The 24,084-nt window shown below is 39.2% G+C and overlaps 2 protein-coding genes and 1 pseudogene across 2 annotated transcripts; all 3 read left to right on the forward strand.

The window, feature by feature from the left end:
• Positions 1 to 2,005: 2,005 nt before the first annotated feature.
• LOC122439977 (olfactory receptor 2AJ1-like) lies at positions 2,006 to 3,218 on the forward strand. Its single transcript, XM_043465634.1, has one exon. It carries the CDS (start codon positions 2,006 to 2,008, stop codon positions 2,972 to 2,974), a length of 969 nt encoding a protein of 322 aa, XP_043321569.1. The 3' UTR covers positions 2,975 to 3,218.
• Positions 3,219 to 11,481: 8,263 nt separating this feature from the next.
• LOC122440844 lies at positions 11,482 to 12,680 on the forward strand (annotated as a pseudogene).
• Positions 12,681 to 22,767: 10,087 nt separating this feature from the next.
• On the forward strand, positions 22,768 to 23,736 carry LOC122439981 (olfactory receptor 2T4-like). Its single transcript, XM_043465638.1, has one exon. It carries the CDS (start codon positions 22,792 to 22,794, stop codon positions 23,734 to 23,736), a length of 945 nt encoding a protein of 314 aa, XP_043321573.1. The 5' UTR covers positions 22,768 to 22,791.
• Positions 23,737 to 24,084: the final 348 nt, after the last annotated feature.

A 24,084-nucleotide genomic window follows, 5' to 3' on the forward strand; every position in this document is an offset into this window, starting at 1 on the left:
ACTCTGTATATTTCATGTTTGTGACTCATATTTCTCTTTGCCCTTCAGCCCTCTATACTCTGGCAACCACCTGTTTGTTCTCAGTATCTATTACTCTCTGTTCATTGGTTTTTAGATTCCACATATAAGTGATATAGCACAGTATTTGACTTTCTCTGACTTATTTCACTTTGCAAAATATCCTCTAGGTCCAATGCACCTTACCAGTCAACCTACAAGAAACATCGCAGAATCACTCTGATTAACTGTGTGAATGCGCACAGCTGTGTGTAATAAGGGACCAGAAGGCCTTGATTCTGCCTCTTGTGCAAAGTAAACTTCTAATTATGCCTACTGTATGCATTTAACACTGCTGCCCAGGCAATGTTCTCAAATCTATACTCACTGATACTTTTAATCTGCACAAGCCCCTTATGTTGTGGGTTTGCTTTAGTCCAATTTTACAAAGGAAAGAAGAGAGGCACAGAAGGATGATTCTCCTAGACCAAGGATATCAGGTAGGTAAATGTGGTCTTTTAGCAGGAGCTTTAAACCATGGTGCTGATCTTCTAGAGGTTATACTTATAACTGGTTCACAATAATCTTTCTGCTTATAGAGTTAATAAACCCAACCAAAACTTTGCTAAACAGAAGATATCCTGCCTTTTAAAATAAATAATTTCTTACAAGCTGTATCCTAGCAATCTCTTCCATCTTGACTTTTTGTTTCTCCTTGTGCAACATCAGCTAGTACCAGGAATTACCTTGATGATAGGTTAAAAGTTTACAAGGAGGAAGGTGACTTAGTGAAACTGGCAAAAATCATATTTTTATGGTTCCTCCCTAAATACTGGTGCTATATATAGTTGGTCATTCTGTTCTAGTTCAGTTGACTTAAGAGATACTTGTTGCTGTTGTCCAGTTGCTCAATTGTATCTGACTCTTTGTGAACCCGTGGAGAGCAGCACACCAGACTCCCCTGTCCTTCACTAAATCCCAGAGTTTGCTCACATGCATGTCCATTGAGACGATGATGCCATTCAACCATCTCATCTTCTGTCACCCACTTCTTCTCCTGCCCTCAATCTTTCCCAGCATCAGAGTCTTTTCCAATGAGTCAGCTCTTCACATGAGGTGGCCTAAGTATTGGAGCTTCAGCTGCAGCATCAGTCCTTCCAATGAATATTCAGGGTTGATTTCCTTTAGGATTGACTAGTTTGATCTCCTTGCTGTACAAGGGACTCTCAAGAGTCTTCTCCAACACCATAGTTCAAAAACATCAGTTTTTGGTGCTCAGCCTTCTTCATGATCCAGTTGTCACATCCATATATGACTACTGGAAAAACTATAGCTTTAACTATATGGACCTTTGTCAGTAAAGTGATGTCTCTGCTCTTTAATACGCTGCCTAGGTTTGCCATAGCTTGAGTCAGGATCAAAGTAAGGAGGACTCATGGGAAGTGGGAAAGTTCCCCACATGAGAGGAAAAGGTGAACATAGACCACATTCAATTCTGAAAATGCTTTTCTTTACTCAGGTTATCAAGGCTCTACTTCCCATCTTCAAAAGAATCTTTATTTTTCATGAAGCCTCATAAGATTGAGTGAAAATGTTGACTTTTCAAAATGTAAAATCATCATAATTGTTGTGTTGAAGCTGTGTCTGCGAAGGGCCTCAGGTGATGACTAAATTAGTTCTTGAAGAATTTTCATCAAATTGACTGACTTGTTATTGACAGAACATTCAATGTATCTGTGTTCTTATTTGGTTAGTGTTAGTGATTATAGTTTGTAACAGTAGGTACAGTGTGTAAACATTAGGTTATTAAGTAATCCATGAGATAATTAATGAAAATTATATATTTTGAGAAGTTATGCATAATGCTGAAGAGACCTCAACAGGAAAAAAGTTACAAAAAATATTCAAAGGTGTCCTGGGAGTAAGGAAAATAGATAAGGTGTACAGTAACACATCATCAGATGGAACAGTGTTCTTACAGTTGTTTCCTGGGCAATAATGTTCACCCATGGAGAGAAACAATAAAACTATATCCACAGATTTTATTCTCCTGGGGCTCTGGCCTGAGTTCAGCCACCTTATGATCCTTATCTACCTTATCCTTTTGGTCTACTGTATGGCTGTTATAAGCAATGTTGTTCTCATTCTCCTCATCTGGCTAGATTTGCAACTCCACTCCCCCATGTACTTTCTGCTCAGCCACCTCTCCCTCATTGATTTGGCCTTGATCTCAACTTCTGTCCCCAAAATGGTCACAAACTTCTTTTCAGGGGAAAGAATCATATCACAGGTAGGTTGTGGAACCCAGATTTTCTTCAGCTTAACCCTGGGAATTGCTGAGTGCCTCCTGCTAACTCTCATGTCCTATGACCGCTACGTTGCCATCTGTAACCCACTTCGTTACTCAGTCATTATCAGCCATGTCACCTGCAAAAAGATGGTCATTGTGTCCTGGACAGGGGGAGCAATAACTTCCCTGGTTCATACAGCCTATGCCATGCATTTTCCCATTTGCCACCCCCGAGAGATCCTGCATTTTTTGTGTGAGGTCATGGCCCTGTTGAAGCTCACTTGTGAGGACATTTCAGCCTATGTGAAGTCAGTGGTGGTCTCAAGCTTTCTGGTGGTCCTCATCCCTCTAAGTCTCATCCTGGTCTCCTACGCCCTCATCTTTCTTGCTGTCCTCCGCATGAACTCCTCTGAGGGCAGGAACAAGGCTCTGGCTACCTGCTCCTCCCACCTTTGTGTGGTCACCCTCTACTTTGGCCCTGCCATATTGGTCTACATGAGACCTGGGTCTTCTAAGACTCCCAAATTAAATCAATCTCTTTTTATGTTTAATGCCATCCTTACCCCTATGCTTAACCCTCTCATCTATAGTCTGAGAAACAAGGATGTTATAGAAGCTTTGAAGAGTAGAGTCATCAATAGATACCCCCTGAGAAAGACGAAAATACATCTACATTGCTATACTTGATTATAATCTTATGTTAGCATATTTATTTAAATTGCTTTCAGAAGCCCTTAAGTCTTGAAAAATTCTGTTATGAATTATAGAAATGTTAGAGGTATTTATTTCAATCCTCTTGTTGTGTGAAAACAAAACATAAAATAATCTGTTCACGGTCTCAGAGCACCATCAAAGAGCCAGTTCTTCTGACACAAAATTCTGAAAAGACACTTATTTTCTAAATAACACAGAGCATCATTTTTGCTCAGGTATGCCCAAGTTATCAATGCACTCACCCACTTAAATATACCTGTGAAGAAGGCATGAGCTGCTCCTTAGAACAGTGAGAAAACTCACACTTTCAGGATGGGCTCAGGAAGCAGAACTTCTGATATATACTTTCAAAACTGTGATATTAAAATAGTCTGATCTTTCTTGAATGAAGAAGAGCAGCTTTTAGATTGCCAAAATATCATACACATTCAACCTAACGTTAGCATTTTGTTTCATGAGAAACAAAGGATAAACCTGTCTTTTCTTTCTCTTGGCTCCAACAAATGTTTCTGTTTCTTTGTACTCCTCCTGAGTTCAAACCCATTGTCTAAGGCAACACAGCACTAAATAAGACTACAGAATTTTTACAATCTGAGAAACTGGGATAAAATAATGGTACCTTCTATCTAGCACTGCTAAGAGGATTAAACAAATTATAGTGAGTAAGTCAGAAAAGAAAGCAGGAAATGAGTGCTATGTTACAAATGTCTGTGCAACTGAAGGCCAGGCACTGAACTTAGCATTCAGTAGGGAAGTGAGAGAACTAGACTCTTCAAAGCCTTCCTCCTAGGCATGGCATATGGAACTTTATTTTAAAGATAATAAAAATTTACTATATTCACTTTAGGAGGAATGCAAAATGACTGAGTGCTAAAATCAGCCTTAGTCAAAGCTGAGAGAAAAAAATAAAAAAACTTTCTTCAACAATGTAAATAGATTCATCTGTACCATTTCTCTATATTCTATATATATATGTATTAATATATGATATTCATTTTTCTTTTTCTGACTTACTTCACTCTGTATGACAGACTCTAGGTCATTCCACATCACTACAAATGACCCAATTTCATCCCCTTTATAGCTGAGTAATATTCCATTATGTATATGTAAAATAAATCTAAAATTGTATTCAAAAAATATAAATGATATTGGTGTTTTATTTTAAAAAGTTGTAGTGAAATTTTAAAATATTGTAATTATTGTAGAGAATGATAATTTCTTAGCATTATCAGCTCCTACAATCACTGTATGGTAAATATTTAAACTGATAAATATCTTTTACTGTTTTGATTATGTAACTATTATTCACTTAATACCATTATATCACTATTGGTCAAGAGAAAATAATATAACTCTATATTACTAAAACTACCATTCAGTAGAAAAACATGTAATTATTTTTTAAAATCCAGATGCATATCAGAATTATCTTGGAATTTTGGAAAATACAAATGCCCATGTATTCACTTTTTCCCCCTCAAGGCTCCAGGTGTGGTTTTAATGAGCAGCCATGTTTAAAATTCAAATTGTGGTGCTGGAGAAGACTCTTGAGAGTCCCTTGGACAGCAGGGAGATCAAACCAGTCAATCCTAAAGGAAATCAACCCTGAATACTTATTGGAAGGACTGATGCTGAAACTGAAGCTTCAATACATTGGCTGCCTGATGTGAAGAGCCAACTCATTAGAAAAGATCCCAATGTGGGAAAGATTGAAGGCAAAAGGAGAAGAGGGTGGCAGAGGATGAGACAGTTGAATAGCATCACCATTTCAATGGATAAGAACTTGGGCAAACTCCAGGAGAGTGAGGGACAGGGAAGCCTGGCATGCTGCAGTACATGAGGTTGCAGAGTTGGACCTGACTTAGGGACTGAACAACAACAACATGTTTAAAAACAACTGGATTACATGATGATGTTTTACTTTTATCTAGTTTGTCTTACCTTTTCTATTTCATATTCAGTGCTCCCGTTTCATTTAGTTCAGTTTTTCAATTTCTCTGTTTTGTTGTTGTTCTTTTTCACGGCTTTATCAAGCAGAGAAGAAAGGTTTTGTATATGTATGTACGTTGTTGTCATTCAGTCGCTCAGTGGCGTCTGACTTTGTGAACCCATGGACTGCTGTATACCAGGTTTCCCTGTCCATCACCATCCCCAGAGCTTGCTAAAACTCATGTCCACTTAGGCAGCGATGCCATCCAACCATGTTGTCCTAGGTCATCCCTTTCTCCTCCTGCCTTCAATCTTTCCCAGGATCAGAGCTTTGAGTTGGCTCTTCTCATCAGGTGAACAAAGTATTGGAGCTTCAGTTTCAGCATTAGTCCTTCTAATGAATATTCAGGACTGATTTCCTTCAGAATTGACTGGTTTGATCTCCTTGCAGTCCAAGTGACTCTCAAGAGTCTTTTCCAACACCACAGTTCAAAAGCATCACTTCTTCAGTGCTCAGCTTTCTTCATGGTCCAACGCTCACATCCATACATGACTATTGGAAAAACCATAGCTTTGACTAGATGAACTTTTGTTGGCAAAGTAATGTCTCTGTCTTTTAATATGCTGTCTAGTTTTGTCACAGCTTTTCTTCCAAGGAGCAAGCATCTTTTAATTTCATGATTGCAGTCACCATCTGAAGTGACTTTGGAGCCCAAGAAAATAAAAGTTTGTCACTGTTTCCATTGTTTCCCCATCTATGTGCCATGATGTGATGGGACCAGATGCCATGATCTTAGTTTCAGGGTGGCTACAAACAAAAAGAAGATATGCACAAAAGATAGAAAAAATCAAAGCATGACATTACAGAAAATCACCAAAATACAAAGAAATGTAGCAAGAGAGGAAGAAAGTAACAAACAAACCAAGAAACAACCAGAAAATAACAAAGTGACAAACTCAAGTCCACACTTATTAATAAATATTTAAGTGCAAATATATTAAACTCTCCAATCAAAAGAAATAGAGGGCCTAATCCAGAAAAAAAAAAGAAGACCAAAATTTTGCTGTCCATAAGAGACTTACTTCATGTATTAGACAACACATAGCTTCCCTGGTGGCTCACAGTAAAGAATTTGTCTGCAAACTGGGAGACCTGGGTTTGATCCCTGGGTTGGGAACATCCCCTGGAGCATGGCAACCCACTCCAGTATTCTTGCCTGGGGAATCTGCATGGACAGAGGAGCCTGGTGGGCTACAGCTCAAGGGGTTGCAAAGAGTTGTACACTACTGAGTGACTAAGCACATAGACTAAAAGTGAAGAGATGGAAAAAGATATCCCATAGAAATAGAAACAAAAGATATCAAGGGCAGCTACACCTATATCTGTATAAGTACGTAAGGAGGAGAAGTAAAAGTATACAAGAAGGAGAAGGGGACGACAGAGGTTGAGATGGTTGGATGGCATCAGCTACTCGATGGACATGAGTTTGAGCAAGCTCTGGGAGTTGATGATGGACAGGGAGGCCTGGCTTGATGCAGTCCATGGGGTTGCAAAGAGTCAGATATGATTGAGCGACTGAACTGATAACTTATATTGTATAAACTAGGCCTTAAGAAAAAACTATAACAAGAGAAAAGGAAGATTATTATATAATAATAAAGGTGTCAATTAATCAGAATGAGGGAAGAATCATAAATGTATATTCACCCAACAATGAAAAGTGAAAGCATCAGTCACTCAGTTGTGTCTGACTCTTTGTGACCCCATGAACTGTAGTGCACCAGGCTCCTCTGTCTGTGGAATTCTCTAGGCAAGGATACTGGAGTGGATCGCCATCTTCTTTTCCAGGGGATCTGCCTGACCCAAGGATCAAACCTGGGTCTCTAGTATTGAAGGCAGATTCTTTACCATCTGAGCCACAACATTGGAGCACCCAAATATATAAAGCAAACAGATATTAAGGGAGAAATGGAGAGTAAAAAAATAATGGCAAGGGATTTCAATAGGCCACATTCAACAATGGATAGATCATGCAGATGGAAAATCTGTAAGGAAACATTGGAATTAAACTACTTAATATCAGATTTAAGCAGTAGAATATACATTGTTCTCCAGTTCACATGGAACATTTTCAAGGATAGGATATATTAGGCTGCAAAGCATCCCTAACAAACTAAAATGATTGAAATCATACCACATGTCTTTCCAACCACAATGGTATGAAACTAGAAATCAATTACAAGAAGAAAATCTACAAATATGTGGGAATTAAACAACATACTTTTAAACAACCAGTTGGCTAAATAGAACTAAAAAGGAAAATAAAAAGTCAAAGAAAAGTGAAAATGGAAATACAATATATCAAAACTAGCAGCAAAAGTAGTTCTAAAAAGTTTATAGTGATAAATGCATATATTAAGGGGAAAAATTTCAAATAAAAATTACTTTATGGACATCCCTGGTGGTCCAGTGGTTAAGAATTCACCTTTCAATGCAGGGGATACAGGTTCAATCTCTGGTCTGGGAAGATCCCACACGCCATGGGACAACTAAGCCAGTGTACTACAACTACTGAACCTGTGCTCTATAGCCCATGAGCTGCAACTACTGAGACTGCATGCCACAACTACTGAGACTGCATGCCACAACTACTGAATCCCATGCATTCAAGAGCCCATGATCTACAATAAGAGAAGCCACTGCAATGAGAAGCCTGCAGACCACAACTAAGGGTAGCCCCCTGCTTTCCACAACTGGAGAAAGCCCACATACAGCAATGAAGACCAGAACAAATACAGCCAAAAATAAACAAATAGTAACAGCTAAATTCTTTTTTGAAAAAACTAATTTTAAACCTCAAGGACAAAGAAACACTGAGAATCACAGGAACTACTATGAACAATTACATGACCACAAATTAGATAATCTAGAAGAAATAGATAAATTCCTAGAAATGCAAAACCTACCAAGATTTAATGAAGAAACAAAATCTGAACAGACCAATTACTATTTAATAGTAAGAAGATTGAACTGATAGTCAAATACCTCCCACCAAAGAGAAGTCCAGAATCAGATGGCTTGAAAAATGGAATCTAGCAACATGTAAAGAATAATCAATGCCAGTTCTTCTCAAACTCTTCCCAAAATTGAAGAGAAAGGAATATTCCCAAACTTATTTTATGAGGCCAGAATTATCCTGATAGCAAAATCACTGATAGATAAAAACACTGAAGGACAAGAAGTTTACAGACTAAAATCGCTGATAATAAAGATACAAAAAATCCTTAATTAAATAGAGTCCCTTGGACAGGAAGGAGATCAAACCAGTCAGTCTTAAAGGAAATCAACCCTGAATATTCAGGGTTGGAAGGACAGATGCTGAAGCTGAAGCTCCGGTCTTTGGCCACCTGATGTGAGCAGCCAACTCATTGGAAAAGACCCCGATGCTAGGAAAGATTGAAGGCAGAAGGAGAAGAGGGTGACAGAGGATGATATGGTTGCTTGACATCACGGATGCAGTGGACAAGAACTTGGGCAAACTCTGGGGGATGGTGAGTGACAGGAAAGCCTGGTGTACTACAGTCAATGTGGTTGTGAAGAGGCAGACATGACTTGGGGACTAAACAACAAAAATACTAATCAATCACTTCAACAGCACATTAGAGGAACATATACTATGATCAAGTGAAATTTGTGACTAGAATGCAAGGATGGTTCTACATACTCAAATCAATAAATATAACATATCACATTAATAGAATTAAAGGTAAAAATTATATAAGCATCTCAATAGATAGTGGAAAAAACATTTGGAAAAATTCCCAATCCATTCATTACAAATACCCTCAAAAAGTGGAAATAGAAGTAATATACCTCAACAGAATAAAGGCCATATATGACAAGCTCACAGCTAACATCATATCCAATAGTAAAAGACTGAATGTTTTTCTTCTGGGATTAGGAATAAGAAAAAGGTGTCTATTATAAACTGTACTTTTCAAAATAGTACTAGAAGTCCTAGCAAAAGAGATCAAACCAAAAAAATGGAAGATAGACAAACTATGAAGTAAAATTAGTTTGCAGGTATTAGTTTGAAGGCATTGCCTTTACATAGGAAATCCTAAGGACTACAAAAAAGTTATAACTAATAAACAACTCAGTAAAGTGTAGAATACAAAACTCATAGAAAAGTTAGTTGTTTTTCTATGCATCAAAAATGAGCTGTCTAAAAAAGTAATACAGTAAATAGTCTCATTCATAACAGCATCAAAACAATGACAGAAGTAAATTTATCCAAGGAGGTGAAAGATCTGTACAATGAAAATTATAAGACACTGACAAAGAAAATTGAAGAAAACACTAGCAAGTGGAAAGATACCCTGTGTTCAGTGGTTAGAAGAATTTATATTATCAAAAATATCCATGCCTCACAAAGCCATCTATAGATTCAATGCAATTACTATCAAGATTCTAATAGCATTTCTCACATAAATAGACAAGATAATCCTAAAATTCGTATGGAACCACAATCAGTGAGAGGTGGTATCTGCCTGAAATGAATCGTCCATACAGAAGGTGGTAAGAACATCTAGGAAGACTAGGCTTCCTTGAACTGACAGAATAGATTCCATCAAGTTTCTTGTGAGCCTGTTTCTCATATATGTTTGGTCCATAAATGTCTGTAGGTTTGGCAGAATTTAGTCTGAAACTTGCTAAGTTGCTTTCTTATTTATTTTCCCCCAGTTTTAGCGGAGTCATGGGTAAAAGAGCTAACCCTCTCTCACCTCAGTACATCTTTGGCTACTTCCATAATCTTTAATACACACACACACAGTGTGGTTGGTTTAGGAAGATTTATAGAAGTGGTAAAATTCATACTGTGGGCTTATGAAACTACTTATTGGAAAATTTGGAACAACAATTTATATCAAGTCACCAGTATGACTGTGCTCTCCATAGTTTGTTAAGGTAACTCACTGAAGCAATAAATTATTTTGGCATTGATCATTCATGCAAAGCCATCAAGCTGGTATCAGTTCACTTTGGTGGCTCTGAGAGGCAAACTCCATTGAGAGTAATAAATTCTTCATTTGAAACAGAAAATGCAGACTATTTTTAAACACCTGGGCATCCATGAAATGTATGGACATCAGGGTGTATAATAGCATTTTATCAGACCTATTGGCTTCAGTTAATAAATTTGATATGTGACACAGAACAATAGTAATTTCCCACTATTACCTATGGTTACAGTCTCAAAGCTCTGCAGCAATCTAAAGGTACCAGTGAATTCAGTTAGTTATGTAGTTTAAGAGAAAATATGAAATACAATTATGCATGTGTCTCTGGGGCTAAGAGGAGACTGTAACAGAGTGCACAGATATCACTGCTGAATATGGGCCCTGAGCCTTAGCCAGGGGTCTTCCCAGGTGGCACTAGTGGTAGGGAACCTGCCTGCCAATGCAGGAGATGTAAGAGACTTGGGTTCGATCCCTGGGTCAGGAAGATTCCCTGGAGGAGGGCATGGCAACCCACTCCAGTATTCTCGCCTGGAGAACCCCATGGACAGAGGAACCTGGCAAGCTATAGTCCATAGGGTCACAAAGAGTCAGACATGACTGAGCAACTTAACACGCATACACAGAACTTATCCAGGACCAGGCTTCTCAAGCACAGCCTGTATCTCCAACATCAGAATCACATGGGCTCCACTTATAGATGAAGGTTTCAGGATCTCATCCTAGACCTAAGTACATTGGGAGTACATTTTGTTAATAGTAAGCAGTCCATGTGGTCCTGGTACATAGTAATGTCTAAGAGCCACAAGTCAAAGCTCAAAGTGGTTCAAGAAACCAAATAAAAAGAAAGAGACAGGGCAGCACCTCCTCCCTCTGGCTGAAGGACTCAAGGCAGAGGCCACTGTGTTCACAGAGATTCAATAGACTACTTTATCTGCATTTCACTCAAATATCTGGGTATTTCTTTTTCTTATGGATTAGGTTGGCCATCAGTGCAAAGGGCAACTGGGGGAAGCTGTGAACCCTTGAGGCAATTTCGTTGTTTCTCTCTATATAAATGAAATAAAATTCCATCTAAGTTGACTCTAAAATACAGTAAGAATGGGCATCAACTTTAAAAGTTGTGTCCTTTCTTATCCTTCTTAGAGATATCAAATTTAATCTTTGCTGCTTGTTTAATCTCTGAATACATTTGGCACAGGAAGACTTAGAAAACCCATTCTACTAAGAGGGCAAATTTTTCTGAAGCCCTAGTATATTTCACTATTCAATGGCCTCTATCCTGAAGGAAATTCAATATCAAGTTAAATATATGATATTAGAGTTTCCCAGAACACAATTGTTAACTTCAGGAGATGTGTTTAGTTCATGTTATACCTAAACCATAGATTTATTTCATTAAAGTATCCTTGTGTGATACCAAGATTGCACTGACTGAAACTATGGATATGAAAAAATGCATAAATATTAGAATTGTTCATATTATCAGAAGAAGATAATTAAAAGTGAAAACGCTTGCCTACAGGAAGGGTTAGGACATTGACGGGGAAAAAAAAAATCTAGTGTCACTTTTATGCTCTAGTTATTAATTTTTCTCCTATGGTTTTAGCACCTTTATGAAATAGATAAAATTCTGTTTTCAGTTCACCCAAAATCTTCTATGTTATGCCATCAATTACTAAATTTATGTTTCTGGCTTAATTTCCTTCTCATTTACACATGTGTTTAAAAGTCTCTTTTATGTTTCAGGTGAAGCTGGTAAAGAGGAAACATGGAGACAGGAAACGAGACATTGAGTACAGATTTCATTCTCTTGGGCCTTTTCCCAGGAATGAGACATACTGATCTCCTTGTCTCTGTTGTCCTCCTTATCTGCACCATTGCCATCACAGGAAACACCAGCTTGATCCTCCTCATCTGGACAGATCCCCACCTTCATACCTCCATGTATTTCCTGCTTAGCCAACTCTTTCTCATTGACCTGATTTTCATGTCTAGCATAGTCCCCAAAATGGTGGTCAACTTTTTCTCAGGGAAGAGAAACATTTCCCTGATTGGCTGTGGGGCCCAGATATTCTTTACCTTGACTCTCGGGATAGCAGAGGGTCTCCTCCTGACACTCATGGCTTATGACCGCTATGTGGCTATCTGTCATCCTCTCAAATACTCAATCATTATCAGCCACCAGGTCTCCCAGCTGATGGCTGTGGGGGTCCTGGGTGGGAGGTGCTCTGGCATCCTTGGTCCACACGGCTCATGCCATGCACTTTCCCCTCTGTGGTCCCCGAGAGCTCTATCACATTTTTTGTGAGATCAAAGCCCTCTTGAAGCTGTCTTGTGAGGATATCTCTGTCTGTGAGAAAGGAGTAGCAGTGACCAGCATTGTTGTGGTTCTTCTCCCCATAAGCCTCATTCTGACCTCCTATACTCTCATCTTCCTCCAGGTCCTGCAAATGAACTTCCCCGAAGGCAGGAACAAGGCCTTGGCTACTGCTCCTCCCATCTGACTGTGGTCACATTTTACTATGCCGAAGCCGTGCTAAAATACATGAGGCCTGGATCTTCTCACACCTCTGTTCTGAACCAGGCTCTATTTATGTTTGACACCATCCTCACCCCCATGCTGAACCCCCTCATCTATAGCCTAAGGAACAGGGAAGTTGTGGGCTCAATAAGGAAGATGCTCTGGATGTACCCTATTTCAAAGCAGGTTCCTATGTCTCATTGAATAGACAGTTCAGAGTTAAGATCTCCCTGGGAGGCAGTAGGATCTGATAAAACCCAATGAAACTTTCCCTATCTTCATTTTCTCTCTACAAATGTTGAACTTATACCCTATCTCCTGATAAAGTCAGTTTTAAGTAACTAAATAAGTTCTCTGAGAGCAGAGGAGCACAAAACTACACCAATCTAAGTAAATATATATGAGGTCTGAATAACAACCAGTTCTCTGCATCAAAATAGCCTTTCACCTAATCCCCTCATCTTGCTTCATTTGAGTTGCTGGAATGATAGGTCCTTCTTCTTTCTTTCATTTTTTAAAATTTATTCTATGACTGGAGGAAAATTGTTTTACCATGCTATGTTGGTTTTTACCATACCACAACACAATTCAGCCATTGGTTCTGTTGAGTCATTCAGTCATGTCCAACTCTTTGCGACACCATGGACTACAGCACACCAGGCCTCCCAGTCCATCACCAACTCCCAGAATTTACTCAAACTCATGTCTATTGAGTCAGTGATGCCATCCAACCATCTCATCCTATGTTGTCCCCTTCTCCTCCTACCTACAATCTTTCCCAGAATCCGGGTCTTTTCCAATGAGTCAGTTCTTCACATCAGTTGGCCAAAGTATTGGAGTTTCAGCTTCAACATCAGTCCTTCCAATGAATATTCTGGACTGATTTCCTTTAGGATAGACTGGTTGGATCTCCTTGCAGTCCAAGGGACTCTCAAGAGTCTTCTCCAACACCACAGTTCAAAAGCATCAATTCTTCATGCTCAGCTTTCTTTATAGTCCAACTCTCACATTCATACATGACTACTGGAAAAACAATACCTTCGACTAGATGGACCTTTGCTGACAAAGTAATGTCTCTGCTTTTAATATGCTGTCTTGGTTGGTCATAACTTTTCTTCAAAGGAGTAAGCGTGTTTTAATTTCATGACTGCAGTCACCATCTGCAGTGTTTTTGAAGCCCCCCAAAATAAAGTCTGTCACTGTTTCTACTGTTTCCCCATCTATTTGCCATGAAGTGATGGGACCAAATGCCATGATCTTAGTTTTCTGAATGTTGAGTTTTAAGCCAACTTTTTCACTCTCCTCTTTCACTTTCATCACAAGACTTTTGTTCTTCGTTTTGTGCCATAAGGGTGATGTCATCTGCATATCTGAGGTTATTGATATTTCTCCCAGCAATCTTGATTCCAGCTTGTACTTCATCTGGCCCAGCATTTCTCATGATGTACTCTGCATATAAGTTAAATAAGCAGGGTGACAATATACAGCCTTGACGTACTCCTTTCCCAATTTGGAACCAGTCTGTTGTTCCATGTCCAGTTCTAACTGTTGTTTCTTGACCTGCATACAGATTTCTCAAGAGGCAGGTCAGGTGGTCTGGTATTCCCATCTCTTTCAGAATTTTCCACGGTTTGTTGTGAACCACACAAAGGCTTTGGCATAATCAGTAAATCAGAAATAAATGTTTTTTTTTTCTGGAATTCTCTTGCTTTCTCGATCATCCAACGGATGATCTCTGGTTTTTTGCCTTTTCTAAATCCAGGTTGAACATTGGAAGTTCACAGTTCATGTACTGTTGTAGCCTGGCTTGAAGAATTTTGAGCATTACTTTACTAGCATGTGAGATGAGTGCAATTGTGTGGTAGTTTGAGCATTCTTTGGCATTGCCTTTCTTTGGGATTGGATTGAAAATGGACCTCTTCCAGTTCTGTGGCCACTGCTGAGTTTTCCAAACTTGCTGGCATATTGAGTGCAGCACTTTCACAGCATCATCATTTAAGATTTGAAATAGCTCAGCTGGAATTCCATCACCTCCACTAGCTTTGTACATGGTGATGCTTCCTAAGACTCGCTTGACTTCACATTCCAAGATGTCTGGCTCTAGGTGAGTGATCATACCATCATGATTATCTGGATCATGAACATCTTTTTTGTATAGTTCTTCTGTGTATTTTTGCTACCTCTTCTTAATATCTTCTGCTTTGGTTAGGGTCATACCATTTTTGTCCTTTATTGTGCCCAGCTTTGCATGAAATGTTCCCTTGGTATCTCTAATTTTCTTGAAGATATCTCTAGTTTTTCCCATTCTACTGTTTTCCTCTATTTCTTTGTACTGATCACTAAGAAAGTCTTCCTTTTGTCTTCCTGCTATTCTTTGGAACTCTACATTCAAATGGGTGTAACTTTCTTTTTCTCCTTTGCTTTTCACTTCTTTTCACAGCTATTTGTAAGGCCTCCTCAGACAGCCACTTTGCTTTTTTTGCATTTCTTTTTCTTGGGAATCGTCTTGCTACCTGTCTCCTGTACAATGTCACAAACCTCTGTCCATAGCTCATCAGGCACTCTGTCTATCAAATCTAGCCCCTTAAATCTATTTCTCACTTGTACTCTATAATCATAAGGGATTTGATTTAGGTTATACCTGAATGGTCTAGTAGTTTTCCCTACTTTCTTCAACTTAAGTCTGAATTTGGCAATAAGGGGTTCATGATCTGAGCCACAGTCAGCTCCGGGTCTTATTTTTGCTGACTGTATAGAGCTTCTCCATCTTTGGCTGCAAAGAATATAATCAATCTGATTTTAGTATTGACCATCTGGTGATGTCCATGTGTGGAATCTTCTCTTGTGTTGTTGGAAGAGGGTGCTTGCTATGACCAGTATGTTTTCTTGGCAAAACTATTAGCCTTTGCCCTGCTTCATCCTGTACTCCAAGGCCAAATTTGCCTGTTACTGAAGGTGTTTCTTGACGTCCTATTTTTGCATTCCAGTCCCCTATAATGAAAAAGACATCTTTTTTTTCAGTGATAATTTTACATATATCATCTCCCTCCTTCTGCTCCCTCCTTGCCCCTCATTCTACCCTTCTAAGTCATCACAGAGTGCCAGACTGTGATTCCTGTGTTACATAGCAACTTCTCAGCAGCTGATGTGTAATATTTCACACATGGTAGTGCATGTATGTCTGGCTTTTCTGGTGGCTCAGACAGTAAAGAATCTGCTTGCAATGCAGGAGACCCGGGTTCAGTCCCTGGGTTGGGAAGATCCCCTGGAGGAGGAAATGGCAACCCACTCCAGTATTTTTGCCTGAAAAATCCCATGGACAGAGGAGCCTGGCGGACTACAGTCCATGGGGTGGCAAAGAGTTAGACATGACAGAGCAACTGACACTAGAACTAGTGTGTATATGTCAATTCTATTTTCTCCATTCGTCCCCCTCTCTCTTTCCCTCACTGTGTCCACAAGTCCTTTTTATATGTGTCTCCATTCCTCCTCTTCGAATAGTTTCATCAATATCATTTTTCTATATTCCATACATATGTGTTGATATATGATATTTGTGTTTCACTTTCTGATTTACTTCACCCTGTATTACAGGCTCTAGGTTCATCCATCTCACTAGAACTGACTCAAATTCATAGATTTAGCAAAAAAGATATAAGAAAATTGCAGTGTTCTTGGAAATAAAGTGACTTATCTGAGACCACAAATTCCATTAGATTTTGTTGGCATCAAACCTCCAAATACCCATTCATTCCAGGTTTTTTAGTCAATAAAATGAAGCAAGAGCAAGCACTTTCTGGCAGTCATCACTTTTGCACATCTAATTGTACACTAAGCCATGTCTATTAACCTATTAGATATGATGAATATGTTTACCCCCTTTTCTTTTTCTTCCACTAGTCTCTAGTAATAACTGCTTATAAATGTTCCAGCTCTGGCCCTTTGCATCATTACAGTTTATCCACATCTCTACCAACATGATTTTTCTGTCTGCAAATACCCATCCTCCTGGTCACAGGCTGGTCATGCATCAGTGGCCTCCAATGACCCATAGGGTGAACTATAGATTCCCCTACATGCCAATTAGGCCTTGCACGACATGGTGCAGTGAGTCTACCACCAATTCCACCATCTGCTGAGCTCCAGCAATGCCCAGAAACTTGTAGCATCTCCAGGTGACATGTTCTCTCCCAATTCCTGCAACTTTGCACAGACTGTTTCCCCTGCCTAGAAAGCTGTTCCCATCTCACTCCTCAGTCCCCTCCTCTACCTAGATTTCCCACCCTTCAGATTTTAATTCAATACCGCTTAGTTTGCACAACTTCCTCTGCTCCTGCCACCTACCTTGATGCTAATAGATCTCCCTAAGGAAATGGCAACCCACTCCAGTATCTTGCCTGGAAAATCCCATGGACAGAGGAGCCTGGTGAACTACATCCATGGGGTCACAAGAGTCGGACACAACTTAGCAAATAAACCATCACCAGGACTAAGGTCCCCTTCTGTACATCCTGTGTCTTTCAAAATGCTCACAATATGTAATTCATTAGTGAATTCATTAGTAAACTTAATTTGCAGAGCCAGTGATTCCTACCATCTACCCTCCTGAAAATCCTGGTTTCCACACTAGTTTCAGAAATCTCTGAAATGATCAATTGTAACATTGCTGACTTCATTTCCTTTGTGTAGATGAGGAAAGTGAGGCTTAAACAGGGTTAGTAACTTACTTTATGGGATAGGGCTACTATATGGCAGAATCAGGGCAGCAAATCAAGTTCTCTCTTGGCTGGTGGAGAGCTATAGCTTGGCAATAATTGAGTCCAACAGAAATTGAGATCATTGGTGCAAGATGTGAGTGGAGGAATAATTCAATTCTTTTCTTTCTTGACCTTGGGAAAGTTTTCTGGTTGATCCAGTAGCTTTACTTTTCTTTACCTGCAAAATGTGATGAATAACATGTCTTGTGAGACTTTTTTGAGAAGTATAACTATGAAGAGCTGTTAATCCCAAATAGAAAGTATTGAATTATTAAAATTTGCCCCATTAAAAGAAGCATTCAATTTGATGAGACATCAGTCACACTGAATTTTGCTTCATTTTGCTTACTGTCATTAATTAATATATTATATTAGTTATATATAGACATCCACCCTGTTTAAATTCATTTTGCCTAAATAACTAGATTATGTTACTTTTATGCATATTATAAATTAATATACTGTGATAATCATAATAACAACAGCAATTATTATGGGTATAGAACTTATGAGTTACACATATATAATAAATAATCTTGTAACTCCTCTTAATACCATGACATACTATCTCTTCCATGTATTAGGTCTGATGGAACTTAGTGACTTGGCCAATGTCATGGAAATAAAGAGACAGACCTGAGAATACCCAAATTTCCCACTGTAATCCAGTGCTTTCTCAATTGAACCGTACATATAAAATGAGGGGGGAGGGTCTTAATTGTTTTCCTTTTTGAATCATTTGACTGAGGTTCACTCAGTACTTTTTAAATGTGTTAGTTTCAGGTGTACAACAAAGTGAATCTTTTATACATGTATACATATCCACTCTTTTAGATTCTTTCCCCATATAGGACATTACAGAGTACTGAGTCGAGTTCAATACAGTAGGTCCTTATTAGTTATCTATTTTATTCAATTCACTTTTTTGACCATGGGAATTCATATAAGTAGTTATCATAATACCAGTTGCTGGATCTGAAGTACAGATCCTGCGAATTGTGTGAAAGCTTCCTGTTGTGCAGGAATCCTCCTGCAAAATGCATCCTCCATTGCACACTGCCCTGGTTCTCTGTCACAAAGGTGGGGGTTTTCTCTCTAATCATCTTCCTGGAGCAACAGTGGTGGCCATTTCAATGTTACTACTGACAAGAAACATGAAACAACTTTCTACTAATCCACAGATGGTTTATTTTATTGCAATTAAGTGATTGCCCTGATTGTAACTCCAAGATGGAGACTATGAAGTCTGAGACAAGGCCCAATCACTGGGTATTCAGTATGACTGACCTGATTCTCTCATCCAAAGACATCCTCACATGTCTGGGCTGACTAAGGTCAGTGGTAAACCTGAGTCTTGGCTCCCAGGCACCCAGAACAGAGACCGATGTCATACACATAAAGGTCAATGAATGATAGAACAGTCCGCTTGAATCCAAGCTCTAGATGGTACCTCAGAATTCCCAGTGTTCTGCATTGTTCCCTAAGAGCAGTCTAGTTCTACCTGTTGTGGAGGAAGATACTTCAGGTAATGGACTGAGCATTAGCAGGAGGCTGGGAGTCTGGACAGACCCAAGTAGGAGCATGACCAAAGCTGGGGGAGCATGACTGAGTGACTAAGGTGAGGGAGCTGGGAAAACTGTCAGGGAGCAAGAGCCTGACGCTATGGTGGGGGTTATAGTCTCTGAAGGTAGATTTCTAGGGTTCAAACTAGGTTCCTCCTCTTACAACTCTTTGGCATTAGATTCTTTTGCAAGAATTAATAAATTCTTGCAGACATCACCTTTCTCTCCTTAAAAATGGAGATGATGATAAGTGTACCTAATTTGTTGGGTTGTGGTCAGATTTTAATGAGTTTATTTATAAAGTCCTTAAAAGAGTTTGTTTAGGTTCATTCACACAAAATAAAGAATTCAAATCATGTTTCTATTACACAAGAAGGGCTATTAATCATCAGCAACACCTCCATTTTAACATTGAGTTGAAAGAATATATTTCTCAAGCATTTACCAAGTCTAAGAAATGTATAAATTATTTAAAATTTTGTAAAGGATTAAAGAATTTATGAAGCATTCTGGAGGAATAAAAAGAAAAATAAGCAAAAAGAAGGAGAAAAAGAAACACAAACAACCTGGGATCTGAGAGAAACACAAAGAGGTAGACCCACCCCGGGGACAGAGGGGGCTTTTGGCAGCTGGTGGCAATTTTTGAGGAGTGGGAAAAGAACAGAATTGCCAGTGAAGCCACAGATGATCAGTGTGTTTGGCTTGATTGAAACTATCCCACCCAGCACCTGTTAGTCAGACTTTCATCTCTCAAAATACAGACTCCTACTCCATGTTAGCTAAGCCACAAAACTCTCAGTCTGATTGGATTATGCCTCAATATATGAACTTGGGGTGACCTCTTTTGTTAACTTCCATGCTCAAAATCATCCATTATAGGTAAGCCAGGTTAAATCAATATTAGATATTTTGTAATGCAATTGACTCCTAAAAATTCATCTTACGGCTATTATGGCCAATTAGGATATACAGTTCACACTCCTTATTATATTTAACATTGAAGACAACTCTGTGAGAAAGGTCTATTGTTATCACCAATTTATAGATGAGGAAACAGAAGTGAGGAAGACAATGGAAATTTCCCAGGTCATGCAAGTACTAAAAAGTGGTGAATCAGAGTTTAAATCTCACTTTGCTTTTTAACCACCATCCTGCTGAGCAGAGAGCTGAGAGTGACTTTTTTCTCTGAATGAATTTGGCTTTGCACCCTGGTAGCTGAGCTAATTACCTACCAGGGTTGGACTGAGCTGACACATTCCCCACAGAGTTCACAGTATCTCTCCTGTCCACAGTGCTGTATTTAATCTCTGTTTCATGGCCTACCAGAGATATTCTGAATCAGCTATGAGCTTGAAGTACCAACTTCACCAAGATCATTAGTTATGACTTTATTCTACTCATAAAGAGCCTAATGTTTGACTTGATGAGCTGCATGATACTAAGGAAGATATAGAAGAATTAAGAATCTCCAGGAGGTGACAAGGATGACAACACATATGATAACCAGGTAGCCCACAGTGGAGAAACAAGTAACTGTCTTACGCTTTTGTGGGGAGACACAAGAGTTAGAAATAATTTGTGACCCTCTATGTGGGGTAACATCTTCAAAGTGCTTCAGAATAAACTCCCAGCTGTATGATAAAACCCTCCTGGAGAATTGAGCAGCTGCATGAGAATTCAGTGAATTGCTAGACCCTGAGGCAGATTATGGGGACTTCCCTGGTGACTCAGATGGTAAAGCGTCTGCCTACAATGCAGGAGACCCCGGTTCAATCCCTGGGTTGGGAAGATCTTCTGGAGAAGGAAATGGCAACCCACTCCAATATTCTTGCCTGGAAAATCCCATGGGTGGAGGAGCCTGGCAGGCTACACTCTGTGGGGTCACAATAAAGTTCATGGATCATCTGTATTTACATATACACAGTTTATAATGGTATTAAGCTGATCAGCTACTAGTTAGTTAGTAATTTGGTGAGTTTAAGAAAAATAGTTAAACTCTTTATGTTGTAAACATAGATGCAATCCTTTGTTCTCAGAGATGTGGTTTAGAGTCCCTTTATTGCCCACCTGAAAATATCACAACATTATTGTCTATATTCCAATGTAAAATAAAAAGTTTTTTTTAAAAAAAGACATCTTTGTTGTTTTCTAGACTTTGGAAAGAAGTTCTAACCAAGCCAAGTTTCAAAAAGAGCATCTTATTATTCAGGCTTCCTTGGTGGCTCAGTGGTAAAGAATCCACCTGCCAATTCAGGAGCTATGGATTTGAACCCTGGGTCAGAAAGATTCTCCAGAGAAGGAAATGGCAACCCACTCTAGTATTCTTGCCTGGGAAGTTCCATGGACAGAGGAGCCTGGTGGGCTACAATCCATAGAGTCCCAAAGAATCGAACACATCTTAACATCTTTGTTGTTTTCTAGGCTTTGGAAAGAAGTTCTAATCAAACCAAGTTTCAAAAAAAGAATCATATTATTCAATATAGTCATAAATATTTAAAATACTGGCTTCAGATTTACACATTCACCAAGTATGCTCAAATTCATGCTTGAATTTGTAAATTCAACATACAATCATAAAGGCCAGGGCAGGGCTGCATAGAACCCTCTCCCTAGTCACTCGTTTCTGAGATGAACTCAGTTCATTTGCTTACTTTAACACAATGCTATCATGTTGGAAAATCACTTTGTCAATTCTTTAAACTTAGAAATATGTATGCGATAGCCATATCCAGAGCTGGAAAATTCATGCTGTTCATTTTGATTTTGCACAGGCCGCCTCCCCTTAGTCAAAAGTCCAGTTCCACTCCACTCCTTGCTGAGCAGCTCTAGGACCTTAGTTGTGCATAGAAGTTGGAGGAGCTGAACAATGAGGCCAACTTGGATTTGGAAAATCATGGAAAATGCCAGCAGGTAAAGAGTTTCTTGGAAGTAGAACATCAATGTCAGCACCAGGAGCATGTGATTAAGCCATTTATATAATGATACTCTGCTAGGAATTCTGGTTTTTATCCCTGTTTTTTCAACTCTCTTTCTATGTATAGAAGCTTTTCATCCTTTTCTGTGTCCCATAAACTCTGACTGAGTGCCTGGTACTTGCCAGGTTCTTTATTGGCACTGAGAAAATAATACTTAATCAATACATTGCCCTCAGAGAACCTGCATTTTCATGGGGGAAACAAACAATAGATAAATAAACATGCAAATAATAGTAAGGTTTCAGATGATGAAGGAATGTAAAATAAGGGTGAGGGAATAAAGCAAGCCAGTGATATGCTTTCAATAGAATGGTCAGGCAGACATATCATGGGAATAATGTTCGCGAGAAGGTGGATTGAAAAAGGATACTTCTTCCATCACAAAACTGCTACTTGTCATTCTGTGTTGCCATCATGTCTCTCCACCTCCCAGATTTCTCCCTTATCCTTACTTATCCCACCTTCTCTTCTTGACATCTTTCTACAGAACTAGGCAGTAAAATTTCTCACCCATAACCAGGCTACCTGCTTTGTGATCTGTGAGTTCCCTAAGGATAAATCTAGACTTAGTTAGAGAATCTACAAGCAATAAATATGCTGACATTCCAGATTCCAGTGGTGGCTGTGCATTAAAACCCACTTTGGAAGAAGTCTGGGTGTATATCACACCACCAAGATGTATGGAACTTTCATACTGAATGAAGATCACACTTCTAATCCTTATGAAATTATAGCAACAATGTGCCAGACAAGGCTAAACAGTATGACCAAAACATATTTTCTTCATTTGCATTGACTATCCTGTCAGATGGATTGCTAAATAATGTTTTTAAATATCAGTGGATGCCAAATCATTAATCTTGCCCACATTTAAATTTACTACTATATATTTGAATTCACTTCATAAATATTTGATTTTCAGGAAAAGATAAAAGTCAGTGGTATATTTACAAAGGAAGAGCAGTCTCACTTTCTGTGTTTTTCTCCCTTGATTCTTCAGATCAAACCAGTCAACTAAGACATGAAGCAAGGAAACGAATCCTCCATTACTGATTTCATTCTCCTGGGCCTCTTCTCAGACTCCAGGCATCCTGGCCTTCTCATCACCATAATTCTCTTTATTGTTGGGGTAGCCATCACGGGAAACTCAGTCTTGGCCCTACTGATCTGGGGTGATGCCCATCTTCACACCCCTATGTATTTCCTACTCAGCCAGCTCTCTCTCATGGACCTCACCCTAATCTCCACCACTGTACCCAAGATGGTCACTGATTTCTTCTCTGGACAGAGTTTCATCTCTCGCATTGGCTGTGGAGCACAAATATTTTTTTATGTGATGCTAGGAGTGGCTGAGTGTATTCTCCTGACACTCATGGCCTTTGACCGCTATTTGGCTATCTGCAACCCCCTCAGATACCCAGTCTTCATGACCCCCAGAGTCTGTTTGCAAATGGCCATTGGTTCATGGACTGGGAGTATGCTCATCTCCCTTATGCACACAGTTTATGCCATGAATTTCTCTACTTGTGACTCCAGAAAAATTCACCATTTCTTCTGTGAAATTATGGCTCTTCTGAAGCTCTCTTGTGAGGATACCTCAACCTATGAGAAGGTGGTATTAATAACTGGCATTGTTTTCCTCCTCATACCTTTTGGACTCATCTTGACCTCCTACATCCTCATCTTTCTCGCTGTCCTTCACATGAACTCCCGTGAGGGCAGACACAAAGCTCTGGCCACCTGCTCTTCCCACCTCAGTGTAGTGAGCCTCTACTTCGGTCCAGCTATGATCATCTACATGACCCCAGGTTCCTTTCTCCCCGCAGATGTGGACCAGCGTCTCTTTGTGTTTGATGTTATCATCACCCCCACGCTCAACCCCCTTATCTACAGCCTGAGGAACAAGGAGGTACTGGGGTCTCTGAGGAACATTCTATGGAGAAAGTTGATATTTATGAAAAGATGATGCTGTTTTTTCTAAAAACACTCATATTCTCTACTGTTCTCCATTTAATGCTGCTGCTACTAGGAAAAGCTTATCTCTGGATTTCAGTTTTTCAGCAAGGGTACCAAAGAAATGACACTCCTTTCTGATTTCTAATGTGAACTATACTAAAATGGCAACAAGAAAGTTGCTATTTAACACTGTTACCTTGGAGAATTGTCTGTTTAGATCTTTCTCCCATTTTTGATTGGGTCATTTATTTTTCTGGAATAGAGCTGCAGGAGTTGCTTGTATATTTTTGAGATTAATCCTTTGTCTGTTTCTCCATTTGCTATTATTTTCTCCCATTCTGAAGGCTGTCTGTTCACC

The sequence above is a fragment of the Cervus canadensis genome, chromosome 4 (assembly GCF_019320065.1).
Source record: "Cervus canadensis isolate Bull #8, Minnesota chromosome 4, ASM1932006v1, whole genome shotgun sequence".
NCBI classification, from domain to species: Eukaryota; Metazoa; Chordata; class Mammalia; order Artiodactyla; family Cervidae; genus Cervus; species Cervus canadensis.